This window comes from Meleagris gallopavo, chromosome 5 (assembly GCF_905368555.1).
Source record: "Meleagris gallopavo chromosome 5, MGAL_WU_HG_1.1, whole genome shotgun sequence".
NCBI lineage: Eukaryota > Metazoa > Chordata > Aves > Galliformes > Phasianidae > Meleagris > Meleagris gallopavo.
In genome coordinates this window covers 7,634,625-7,647,899 of record NC_139408.1, presented here as the reverse complement: position 1 = coordinate 7,647,899, position 13,275 = coordinate 7,634,625, and the positions used below count along the sequence as shown (strand labels likewise).

The window sequence follows — 13,275 nt, the reverse complement described above, 5'->3', positions numbered from 1 at the left end:
TACTGGGTAATTGTTATTTATTTTCATTTCATCTTAGTGTGCCAGAAGCTACTTCAAGCAATGTACTTGGACAAAATCTATTAATTGCATATAAATCTGTTTAAAAAAATAAAGCGCTTTATTTTTTTAACAGACTCCAATAGATCAGAACAGTGACAAAAGTATTCTTGATGCTGGATTTGAACCAGGGAAGAAGAACTTTCTGCATTTGACAGACAAAGATGGTGAGCAACCTCATATAATGCAGGTTAGTAAATTCTTAAGGTTTAGTATTGGGTAGGTAGGTATATGTTGTGTCCATTGTTCATATAATATTGTTAGAAAATAAAATTGGGATATGTATTTCATACATATCAAGAGACTTCTCAACAGACTTTTAGACTATGTAACACTCCTAGGTTTATCTTGAATTAAGACCAATTCCATTAGTAATAATGAGCAGTCATTTTTTATTCATGCTTGTCAAGTATTAATGTTTTGGTATGATTAACTTCTTAAGATCTTATGATTGATCTATAACATGTTAAGATTGGGATTAACAACAATGGAGTCCATCGTATACTTTATTCTTTCCCTGTGATTGTTTGAAAGCAGTGTTAGGCCACTGGCAATTCTCAGAAGTGGTAGTCTGGCATCAACAGCAGAGTTAGCTGTTTTCAATTTTGTTATTAATAAAAAGAACTTGATTGGTCAGTGTGCTACAAACAAGTGTCTGCCATAACAAAATATTTGAAATTTGCTGTTGGTCAAAGATGTGATGCATTGAAAGATAAATATAGTCATGGTTTATTTAAATCATGGATCAGAAAGGCATTGATGTATTAAGATTTGTTACTCAGTTCTTATGTCAAAATAAAGCCTACTTAGCCTTTGTAGATTTGATTATCTGAAAAGGAAAGAAAAGATTAAATATGTGCAAGTCAGAATTGGAGTGTAATTATGAAAGGATATTGAATTGTACTTTCATTTTAAAAAGTGAATGAAAATCTTGTTTTGGATGTCAGTGCAGTAAACTTAAGAAACAGGAGATGATAAATTGGAAACTTGCTTTGTGGTATACTGCGTAGAGTACTGTATTTGATCATGTGTAGTATTGCAAAGGCTGTCCACTAATGCAAAGAATGCTTTCTCAATGCATTGGAAATCTGGAGGGCAGAACTTAAGTTACATGAGCAATTGTAAATCTTCTCTAATGTGTTAATTAAAAAATGACATAGTAAGACAATTGATTTTTTTAAGCTGTGAGAGAAATAATTTGTTGTCTAATTTCTGCATAAAATGTGTTTGTTTTAGGAGGAGTCAGGTACAACAGAGGACAGTACCCACGACAGATTTATCGGTCCTCTTCCAAGAGATGGCTCTATTAGCTGTACCAATGACTATGTCAGTCAAAGCTACTCTTACTCTTCAGTCCTGAGCAAGTCAGAGACAGGTATAGTGTTCTCTCTTGTAAATGCTTTGCTGATTTCTAAGTATCATACTTTGAAAGAGCAGCATCTTCAGGATTTTTGAAATAAATTCTATTTTACAAAAAGAAAAATCACAAAACAAGCCCCCCCAAAAAAACACTCTGCACTAATACAGTTTCTGTTATATTTTGTAGGCTATTCTCATATTTTATGAACAGAAGAGCTGTATCCCAGCTTTTACTTGTGACAATGCAATTCTAATTGCCAGGGATCCCTCTCATTTCAGTATTGATCTACTACTAGCTGACTAGTTGTGATTATGTTACTGAAAACTATTCATCCCAAGAAAGCTGTATGTTTTCATTTGCAGCTTATTGAGTACTTGATATTTTTCAGACAGCCTGTTCTCAAATCTTTGCACTCCAGTTGTTAATTAAAATATTCTTCTTGTAAGCCCTCCAGTTCTGGTTTCTCTGCTTCTGCTGTGATTCCCCAAGAGAAGCATTACTCCCCTGCACTGCATGCCAGCAGTGAGCAGACTTCCTCTTGGAAAGAGGAGTGTAGCTTGGTTCCAGTGCAGATGCTGTGAGGCTGGGCAGGCCCCTTTGCAGCATGGAGAGGGCAGGCCAAGGCAGCCTGTGCCTAGCTGGCAGCTGCTGCCACCTCCCACAATCTGTGCATCACAGCCTTTTCCTCTGTTTGCTTCCTAGCTCTGGTTCACAAAAAATGTTCAAGCAATTGCCAGAAGAGAGAGAGAAACAAAAACTGGCTGGAATTTTCTCAATGTTTTTGTAGTCATAGCTTTGTCATGCTAACAAGCTATGAGCTGTGTCTGAAGATGGATAGGTGCTAAATTCTTACAGACATGAAATACCTGATTGGAATGTTCTTGTTCTTTCATACTAGCCTAGATTTTTACTTCGTATTCTTATCAATCTTCTCTACAACCACTCAGCTTTAATTGGGTTTTTCATAGAAACAGCAGAATGGCTGAGGTGGAAGGGACCTCTGCAGGTCATCTGGCTTAACCCCCTGCTCAAGGCAGGTGTTTTTAATCCTTAGGTGTTTGTTTGTTGAGCTGTTAGTCTGAGTTCTGCAACATACATTAGTGTTTTCATTTTTTTTTTTTTACTTTTGTATATGCTACAATGTGTCCACAAAGTTACAGCTCACTAGTGAGACCAACTTCTAATAGTGTTATTTGTGAGCAGATGCAAATACAGCATTGTATTACACCCATTCATGTCTGTTCAAGATTTTTTTTTCAAATGAGGATGTTTATCTGCCACACTTTTTCCATGTAATAAAACTGAAATGATGAGTTGTGTAGAGGAATAAAATAAATGTTGCCCAAGTTAATATCTTCACAGAATGTGTTGGTATGGAGGATCTGACTTTTTGTTGCTAACATGGAATTGAGATATATTTAATACTGTTACTAAGAGCTTCAGGGTATAAGTAAGAATATTTCATTTCTTTATTACATTATGCTTCAGTATATGCTCTTACCAGCTATTAATGTTATACACTTCAGAGAAAATGTTAAAATGACAATAATATAAATTTCTTTTCAACTAATAACTGTGCTGGCATTTGGTAGCTGTTTTAGTTAGTGTGGAAGATGATTTTGAAAGATGTATATACATGGGCACTATGTAGGTCTTTGATTATAGTTCAGAGAATTTAATGCAATCCAGTGCAGATACAGAATTTAATTACAACTAGGATATTCTTTAGCTGACATATAGGCAATAAGCAAGCTGCTATACAAAATGTTAATTAACAAATTCTAGAGTTTTCTGTAAAATATTCAACTATTAATGTATTTCTAGTTTTACCTATGTCTGTTGGTGGAGTAGACAACATTAAAATATTGCTAGTGATTTTGATAAATGATTCATGATGACTGAAATAGCTCTGTAAAATTCAAGGAAATAATCTGTTGTGTGAACAGTCTCTCTGAAGTAAGTAATTGCAATATTCCCCCACTTTTTGTAGTGCAAATGAGAACAAATGACAACAGCTGGATGCAGTTCTTAGTGAATGTAATCCTAGAATTGATTTGTTATAAAATGTATTTTAATTCCTAGTGATTTGCCATCTTTTTACATTATTTCCATCTCCTTTGTATTTTTAGGTTATGTGGGTCTGGTAAACCAAGCCATGACTTGCTATCTGAACAGCCTTTTGCAAACACTTTTCATGACTCCTGAATTTAGAAATGCATTATATAAGTGAGTATATATGATTCAGACAGATTCTTAAAATTATTATAGTAAGTCTGTCACGTTTGTTCTGGTATCTTGTGGTAGGAAACCCTTTTGAATGTCTCCTGTCAAAATTTTGTCTTCTGGATATTGAAATGCATCTGAACTTTAATAGCAAACCCTGATTCTTTAGTGGGTAGAGTGATGTAGATAGACAAAGAGCAGAACACAAAGGGAATGGAGAAATTTTCTGGGGAAGGGGGGAGGATTTCATACTTCAAATCAAACCTGTTGGTCTAGTGTAACTTCTCTGCTTAGCACCTTCTGATGTTACCTACCATCCTTAGGTGTTGCATACACAAGCTTTTAAAAGAATATGCTGCGTCTAGAAAACAGAAAGCTTCATATGAAGTCATAGGTGCTGTTCATGTCTGTATTTGTATAGTAAACAGTTTCATAATTATTTTATTAGTATGTTTTAGATTTATACACTTGAAGAAAGCAACATCTTATGTTGCAGAAATTGAAAGTGGTTTAGTTGAAGGAGAATTATTTTTTTGCTCTCCTTGAGAAACAGAACTTCATTTGTCCTCTAAACTGACAGACCTCTTGAAATACTGCTTTGTCTTTTTGAATAATATTTTAACAATATTTTTAATTGTCAAATACTTTGTTGTGAATAGATGGGAATTTGAGGAATCTGAAGAGGATCCTGTGACAAGTATCCCTTACCAGCTTCAAAGGCTGTTTGTTTTACTGCAGACCAGCAAGAAAAGAGCAATTGAAACAACAGATGTTACACGGAGTTTTGGATGGGATAGTAGTGAGGGTAATTGTAGCTATTAAGTTTGTGTGACTTACTTCAGCTGTTTCTGCTGATGGCCTACACTGATGTTGATGGAGAAAAATACTTAAATAATTAAAACTAATCGTTAGAATCTGCTTTGAGCGAAATAGCTTAAATTGATATTTGATTATAGAGGGTTTTGTTTTTTTTCTAAAGAAATAACATCTGAGAGTTTTAGGCTGTTAAAGAGAAGATTAGTTTTGTAATTAAGATATCATTACAGTTGTTAAATCCGATGCAGTTTCAGTTAAGATGAAAATTATGAATTCCATAAAACTAAATAATGTAGTGAAACTTATCTAGTACAATTTTTCTCCATAATCAGCTGATTTTTCCACAGAAATTATGTAATACATGTCCTTACGTGTAATGGAAGGGTGAATGGGGTGGAGAACACCACCTTTTAGAGTTCTGAGGGATAAGCACAAAATGGGGGTTAATCAGAACCATTTATATTCTATCTTAAAGTAGTGCATATTAGCACTTCTGTGTACATAGCTACTCTTGTTCTTATACAGGGTTCTTGTTTATACACAAATACTGTGAGCAAGTTGGTTGCTTGTTTTGCTGACTTACCTTGAGAACTAACTGCCTGTGGAATTGAGTGCTGCCCCAACAGAGATTAGTGTAGTAAATGTAGAAGAGACTTGAAAACAAATTGATAGCTTTAGGAAGCATTCTCATATTGGGTAGATAACTTCTTATTTTCATTATTTTCAATTTCTAACAGCATGGCAGCAACATGATGTACAGGAGCTTTGTAGAGTTATGTTTGATGCTTTGGAGCAAAAATGGAAGCAAACAGAGCAGGTAATTGTATCAATACTGTTCCAGTAATTCAGGGTGTGGTGGTTTTTGTTTGTTTTTACACATCCTTGTAAAAAAAAAAAAAAAAAAAAAAAAAAACATGAAAACATTTTTAAATACAAGATTATTGGCAGACTTCAGAAGTTGCCAATTTTCTCGTATGCTATTCTTATTTCTTATTGGAGCTACACTACATTTCTGAATGTTGTTTTGTTTTTTTTTCTCCCTCCAGTTAAAAGTGAAGTATTCTGGACTTTGGAAATTCTTTATTTGAAGCACAGGAAGTGGTTATGTAACTACTTCAGTCATAACTTTCTCACTAGTGGTGTTTTTTAGGCTCCTTAGTGAGTTCTTGCAACTCAAGCTGCAAAGCTTATGTAACGTGGTTTGATAAGCTGTTTTGAGGCACATTCTCTGCAGTGGTAGATCAGGGAAATGTGGGAAAACAAATCAGGTGTTGGATGTCCTGCTGGGAAATTAGAATACTAACTGCAGCTATTGCAGTTAATCTAAAAATATATTTTCTTGTAAAATTGAAGAGAGGAAATGTTCTTTTACTTATGTTTAAAACAGTGTTAAATATCTGTTTTTCAGGCCGATCTTATAAATCAGCTGTATCAAGGCAAACTGAAAGACTATGTACGGTGTCTAGAATGTGGCTATGAAGGCTGGAGAATCGACACGTACCTGGATATTCCTTTGGTCATCCGTCCATATGGCTCCAACCAGGCATTTGCTAGCGTGGTGTGTACTATTATGCTGACTAATAGTGCATCCATACACATAGAATACATAATGCGACAGTGGTATAATTTGTTACGTGGTAAGTATCATCCTAGATACTCCATCTTGGGGTGTTCGTCTTTGTGCAGTGAACCAGCTAGCAAGTTCTAGAAGATTTTTTTTGGCTTAGTGGTTCATTTCTTTTGTTTGTTTGTTTTTTTTACCCTTCAATGAGTCCTACTGGTGCATGTATAAGGGGAGGGGAAATGCAACCTTATTGCCTTCAGGCTGAAGTAATCAGTTATTTTCTTCCTGATTTTCAGCATTTACCCGAAATATTTTTTGAGATTAAGTTTTCTTTGGGCTGTTCTCTTTATTGGCACATCTGCTAAATTTTCATAGCTTTGTTGAAAATCTTAGTAAAAGAACAGAAGATGGACTGAATTTTTAGCTTAATTGCAATGTTGTTGCTATGCTTACTGAAGTTCACTTCTGAAATAAGTGATGACATTGGCAAGCATTTATATTAGTATATTTGTGGAAGCTTTGTTGTTTGTTTTTTTTTTTCACTGTTCCATGAAAATAAGTCATTACGAATGGAAATCCACTGTTGTGGCTTAAAATGTCTGTAATATGGATGAAGTTGTGAGAAAGGAAGAATAAATTGAAGTCTTTGGGTAAAGGTTGATTTAAACAATCACGTTGCATAATTGGCTTACCAGTGTTACTTATTATATTTCAAGTATTCTTACCTTTTGTCTTTAGTGTGTTGGCATTTTTTTTAAGCACTAGTATTTTGTAGTTCTTAACAGCATTCTGTTAAGAATTGTGAGAATCAGGTTAAACTGCTATGTAAGCTCAAGGTGTTCTGTATTTCAAATACCAGTCTTAAGAAGCAGTAAAGATATGAAGGACATTGATTTCACAAAAAGAATTCAATTTAGTAAGATCTTTTGAATTCTTTTTTATAGTACTTTGAACTTTTCAGAAACATCCAGCTTTTTAAAGCTGTGTTTTGAGCTGCAGTTCCAGTGATAGTGATGTTTTATATAGATTGCATCATTTTTCACCTTTTAACACATTTCTGGAATTATCCCATAAATCATGATTCTTTATTTTAATTTCTATTATTTGGTGATGAAATTTTTCAGGTCTATTAAGGAAAACAATGAAAGCATTACTCAATAATTGCATTCTGCATTTAGCAATACGTTGTATATGTGTCTCCAATTGAAATTAAGTTCCTCAGTAGAAAAAGTTTACAGCAGGATGCTATTTAAAAAAAAAAAAGGCAAAAAAACACATTTGTGCATTTTTAAAAATGCAGGAAGCTTGAACAAAAAAGGACTTAAATATCAGATTACTTTCAGTAGTATTCAATCAGCCATTATTGGGTTTTCTGTACTCCAAGAAAAATAGTTTTAAGACTTGTTACAGAGTTACATGGTTGCAATTTGTATTGATCCTTCAGTTTTTGAGCTTTTTTTAAAAAAATTCCTACTCTGATTATATTAAGTTGATTCTCCTCCCTGCACTTGTCTTATAGCAGATGTGATTTTTAGTTTTGTAGTCTTCAGCAGTGGGGAGATATGGAGGATACTTGCTTTTGGAGAAGGGAAAAATCGCCTGTTTCTAAATGGAATTCTCTGAAGGTAGTATCCTCCATTGATCCATAGGTGATGGTGATTTTAGTAGGTGTAGGTAAAAGGATATAAGTGAGAAATCAAAAACTTCACACATGCGCTAATAGGGCTTATAGAAGGGAATGTAAAACTTCTTAGACCTTGCTAGTCAGCTCCTGAGGGAACTTGCAGCAGGCGACACAACCCAAGATAGGGGATCTAAGGAGGATACTACCTTCAAAGAACTCTAGTTAGAGGTAAGTGATTTTCCATTACTTTCTAATAAGAGAGAATGGATGTACAAGCTTAAAGTAAGGTTAATCTGTAGAAATGCCACATGAAGTGTATTATCCCACTGTTCGACATTGTGTACTATCAAAAAATGAATCTGCTTGAAATGTTGTATTCATCTGTAAATACATGTTACTACTTAAATAAGAACTTATTAGAAGGATGTTAAATTTTTATTACCTAAATGAAATGATTTTAAAAACATTTGTCTTTAAGGTCTGCATTTTGAGTTTTTTTCTGATTCTCTATTCCCCGAGTTCGTGTCATATACTACAATAGCACAGCTATAACCTCATTTGGGCACTGAAGTCTTGTCAGTACCTATCTCAAGATTGTTCTTTTTCAGTTAACTATCTGCATGGTTTAAAAAACTAGAACTGATCTCTTTGACATGAATAGAGATGCAGACAAAATATATAGCTTCTTATTTTAGGTAGGTAAACAAGGGCAACGATTAACACAATTGATTTTGTAGAAAATTGTATGCCTGAATTTGACAGCATTAGTAGACTAAGCCTAAGAATGAGTTTTTTTTTTTTTTTTTTTTTACTCTAAGCCATAAAAGTTTTGCAGATGAAAAATAGCTGAGAGGAGTGGATTCAGTGAGGATCTAGATGATGTGCTGAAATTGTTACTAGAAAGCAGTGGAAATTCATGGAATCACGGAATGACTTGGATTTGGAACAGTGTTAAAGACGCTCAATTCCAATTTCCCTGCTATGGGCAGGGTTCCTACTCTAGACCAGGCTGTCTGGGGCCCTGTCCAACCTGACCTTGAACAACTCCAAGGACGGGGCATCCATAACTTATCTGGGCAAAAATGGTTTGATAACTAGCATTGATAACAGTATTCTGGTGGTATGGCAAATACAGTTGTAAATGTTTTTAGGGATCATTATCTTGTGTAACTTTTCTACTGAAGGCTTAAGTATGAGTGCCAGTAGATTTTGTTTTGTTGGGTTTTTTTTGAGCGGAGATGAGTTAGAACTACTTTCCTGTGAACTTGCTTTGCATGTGGTGTCATGGCCAAACTAAAATTATGAAAGAAAATAAGAATATGGAATGATGTGATATTTATTTTAGTTTAATATCTTAGAAACCTGAGCTAGGTTGGTAGGGTCTTTTATTGCGTGTATTGGATGTGGAAAAATTATATGAGCTCTAAAAATCTGAGGTGGAAATTAGTAGCTTTTTCTAATAAGCTTTGCTTAGTTGTAAGTCATTATGCATCTTCTCATAAAGATTCTACTGCTTCTGTTCACAGATATTAAATAAATGCAAGCAGTAATGTACATTCATATCAATCTTCTAACTACATGATGATGCATTTCTGTGTAGAAAACTGAATTCTAAATACCTATCTTTAGGCACACAAAAATTAGTTTGAACTGTTTGTTATGACATTTTACTATGCTGAAAGTTAAAACTTTAACTGGAGATAGTCCAGAAGTTCCTTCCAACCTGTGCTCTCTTGATTCAGTGAAGTACAAGAAAGATGAAATGGTCCTTTTTCATACAAATCTGACTTCCATCTCTTGTTGTATCTTTTGAAGTGTATGTATTGGGAATGTTAGAAATGTTTAGTAGTTCTGAGACTTCCTAAGGGTTACCTCTTCAAAGGTAACAGTTACAAAACTGGTAGACAGGAGGTATTGTGGATTGCACAACGTAGAATTTTTTTTCATTAGATTTTTGTATAGACTACTACTAAAAAGAATATTTGAAATTGTGTTAATAAATGTCCTGATTGTCAAAACTGATTTTGCTTTAAAGATTACACTGTAGAAAATTGGAAGAAATATAAGTGAATAATCTTGAGGAACAGCAATGTTGATCATATAACAATTGAAAAATAGATGGATAGTTGTATAGCTCAAAAATAATCAAGTTTTGGGAAGTTTTAATAATAAAGCACAGCTCACAATATATGTGATAAACAGTGAAACCTCTAAGTCACATAATGACACTTAATTCAGTTTTCTGAATTTGTTATTCAGATTTTCTGATTTTGGCGATACAAGTAATTTGTGAGTTTGTAATTCTGTGATAAAGTTCTTTATACCTACATTGTAAAAGCTCTTCAAAAATCAGGTAACCTCTTTTTTTATTATCAGGAGGAAGCATTGCATGCTTTCATTCAGCCAGAGATTCTTGACGGCCCCAATCAGTATTTTTGTGAGCGATGTAAGAAGAAATGTGATGCAAGGAAGGTAAGCACTGTCTAGATCATTTGTGAAAATTACTTTTGCTAAAGATTAGTCTTAACAATGGTAGCATAATTTTCTCTTTGCTTTGTTTAGGGCCTGCGGTTCTTGCATTTTCCGTATCTTTTGACATTACAACTGAAGAGATTTGACTTTGATTATACCACTATGCACAGAATTAAACTGAATGATCGTATGACTTTTCCTGAGGAGTTAGACATGAGTATCTTCATTGATGTTGAAGATGAGGTAAAGATTTTTGTTCTAGAGAAAAGTAGTCTTCAATTTTCTTGAAGTTTCAAGGGTTGACTTACTAAAGCCATTTTAGTTTTCATCTACATAAAATTTTCTTTAGCCATGGCAATGTATTAATTGGAATTTTTCATATCTGTCAGATTTTGTAATGGCAGCATGTTCTCTAATTCGTGTTAGGTTTCCATGCTTCCATAAAAAAGCATGTTTCTGGTTTATCCTATTAGGCCCAGCACTGCCAGCCAGTTGTGTGGGGGAAATTATCCCGCTCTCCTCAACGCTGTTGCAGTCTCACCTCAAGTACTGTGTGCATTTTTGAGTTCCACAGCATAAAAAAATCACAAAACTAGTAGGGAGCATCCAAAGGAAGTTAACAAAGATGATGGAGGATCCAGAGGACAAGACATATGAGGAGCTAATTGAGGTTCTTTGGTTTGCTCAGAGAAGCCCAGATAAGTGGAGGCTGAGGGGTAGGCCTCATGGTGGCCTAAAACTCCTCTCAGGGAGTAGAGGGGCAGCTCTGAGCTCTGCTCTCTGGTGACAGCAATAAGACCCAAGGGAATGGCATGGAGATGCATTGGGGAGGGTCAGTCTGGGTGTTTAGAAAAGGCTCTTGATCAGAAATTGATCAGGCTCTGTTTCAGGCTACCCAAGGCTGTGGGCATGGCACTTTGCTGCCACAGTTCAAGGAGTTTTTGGGCAGTGCTCTAAGATGTCTGGGTTTTGAGTGGTCCTGTGTGGAGCCAAGGGTTGGACTTAATGATCCTTGTTCATCCCTTTCAACTCTTATATTCTATGATGTCTTAATGAGCGATTTAAAAATACATCTTTACCCTGTACAAATCCAGAGTGAAATGTTATGTAAGTGTGAATCTGTTTTGCTTACAAGAGCTAACATAAAGTTTTGAGGCAGAATACTGGCAGATAGTCCAGAAAACATGAATTAATTTCTTCCCTCTGGGGAGAAAAAAAATCACTTCTGTTTTCCTCTAGTTTTGGCCAAAATTTGTTTTGTGCCATTACGTTCACCAAGGATGTGCCTGACAGTGAAGACATTGTCACTTTATAGACACTAAAAAGATGCTATCATTTACCCAGGAGTGGACTCCTGTTTGTCGTATAAGAGAATTACTATATTGTTATGCAAATGAAAATATTTTGTCTTTGTTTAAAAACAAACAAAAAAAACTCACCACTAACAAAAAACCCTGCAGTTTATAAATTATACCATGTAAACAATTCCATACCTCTCAGAATGTGAACAGGGAACCAGATGAGGATGACTGATTTGGGAGAACTGGAGACTTATCAACTGTTAGAAAATCAGATGAATTTTCCAGAGTAAAGACAATCAGGAAAAGCATTTCCTGTATTTGATCAACTTGTACTTAATGAACTGCATTTGTATTGTGGGTGACATCTCGTTTGTAAGTTATTAGAAGAGTAATAAGACTTCTACTGAACTCTGTCCATTGAGTTGAGATGGGAAACATTTGACTGTGAATGAAAATACTTCTGGTTCAGTCACTTCTAATTAATGTGGGCATGTTATAACAGCATTTTCTCATCTGCTACTAGACTTAGAAGTATTTGAATAAACGTTGTAAATGGAATAGGTTAGTAACTGATGTAAGCTTGCCAAGTAATTACCATTCAGATTCATGCAAGACATGAAAATACTGATCTAAAAGGCAGACTAAATACACTCTGACAGGAAAAAAAATCAGATCTTTGTATTGATTTGCAGATGCCTGTAGTATTCAGTTTTTTCATTATTTTACAGATTTTAATTTGTAATTCACAAATGTCGTGATTTCTTGTTCTGTATGACTTCAGATGTTGTATAATATTAATGTTTATTTTTAAGAAGTCTCCTCAGACTGAGAGTTGCACTGATAGTGGAGCAGAAAATGAAGGCAGTTGTCACAGTGACCAGATGAGCAATGATTTTTCTAATGATGATGGAGTTGATGAAGGAATCTGCCTCGAAAGCAACAGTGCAGCAGAAAGAATTGCTAAAGTTGGCAGTGAAAAGGTATGTTTAGAAATGTACTGAATCTGGTATGTATGGATTTAACTTGTTTTGCAGGAGCCTATGTGATGCTCAGTTTTGGATTCGTGACTAAAACAGTGTTGATACCACACCAGTGTTTTAGCTGGTACTGAACAGCTCTTATAGAGTGCCAGGTTGACCTGAATTGACTAGAGGGGTATTCCATGCCATCTAATATCTGATGTTACCTTCGGCAGCTAAAGCTGGGAGTTTGTTCTTTACAAAATAATGTTACTTAGAAGCTGACTGGGCATTGATCTGCTGATGAGAGGTAGCAAGTGATTGCCTTTGTGCCACTTCTGTCTTCTTTCCTTCAGTTACTAAACAGTCATCTCCACCCACAAGTTTTCTTAGTTTCATTCTTTGGATTCTTTCCAGCATCCCACTCAGGGAGAGCAGAGAGTGACTGAATGGGACACAATTTCCAACACAAATGGAAATAATAATGTATATAAATAATTGTTTCTTGGAGAAAATTTTTATTCAAATTCCAAAAAGTTTGACACCACAGCAAAGGAAGGCATGCAACTAATTTGGAGAGCACAGGAGAGTAGAGGTCTTTGCTACTTGTCAGACCGAGGGTTTCTAGTTAACTTGTTTTGGTAACAGAAGCTCAAATTGAAGATTTTCTTCACATAAGCAGTGTTTTATTTTGAAGACTGTGGTCAAAAGCATGCTGCTTTTGCAGCATTTGCTGAAAAAGTATCTTAGTTTAGCAAGAAAGATTGTGAATTTTTCTCTGATTCATTCCTTATGAATCAGAGGCCCTCATAGTTTATATTTTCAGTCTCTATGTATTTTTTCAGCCTGAGGATTATTGTCAGTAATGCTAATTTTATGTCTCGCGTTACTCTGCTGTT

At 35.0% G+C, this 13,275-nt stretch overlaps 1 protein-coding gene across 5 annotated transcripts in view; it reads left to right on the top strand.

Moving 5' to 3' along the window:
* USP47 (ubiquitin specific peptidase 47) overlaps positions 1 to 13,275 on the top strand; it is a 54,016-nt gene that overhangs the window by 20,179 nt on the left and 20,562 nt on the right. For 4 of the 5 annotated variants that reach the window (XM_085224071.1, XM_085224074.1, XM_010710956.4 and 1 more), the window contains 9 exons: positions 134 to 247; positions 1,294 to 1,432; positions 3,547 to 3,643; positions 4,300 to 4,445; positions 5,194 to 5,273; positions 5,865 to 6,014; positions 10,021 to 10,116; positions 10,207 to 10,359; positions 12,230 to 12,397. In XM_085224071.1, coding sequence (XP_085080197.1) covers positions 134 to 247; positions 1,294 to 1,432; positions 3,547 to 3,643; positions 4,300 to 4,445; positions 5,194 to 5,273; positions 5,865 to 6,014; positions 10,021 to 10,116; positions 10,207 to 10,359; positions 12,230 to 12,397 — 1,143 coding nt within the window. The remainder of the gene's footprint in view (positions 1 to 133; positions 248 to 1,293; positions 1,433 to 3,546; positions 3,644 to 4,299; positions 4,446 to 5,193; positions 5,274 to 5,864; positions 6,015 to 10,020; positions 10,117 to 10,206; positions 10,360 to 12,229; positions 12,398 to 13,275) is intronic. The other variant, XM_085224072.1, reaches the window with a different exon arrangement.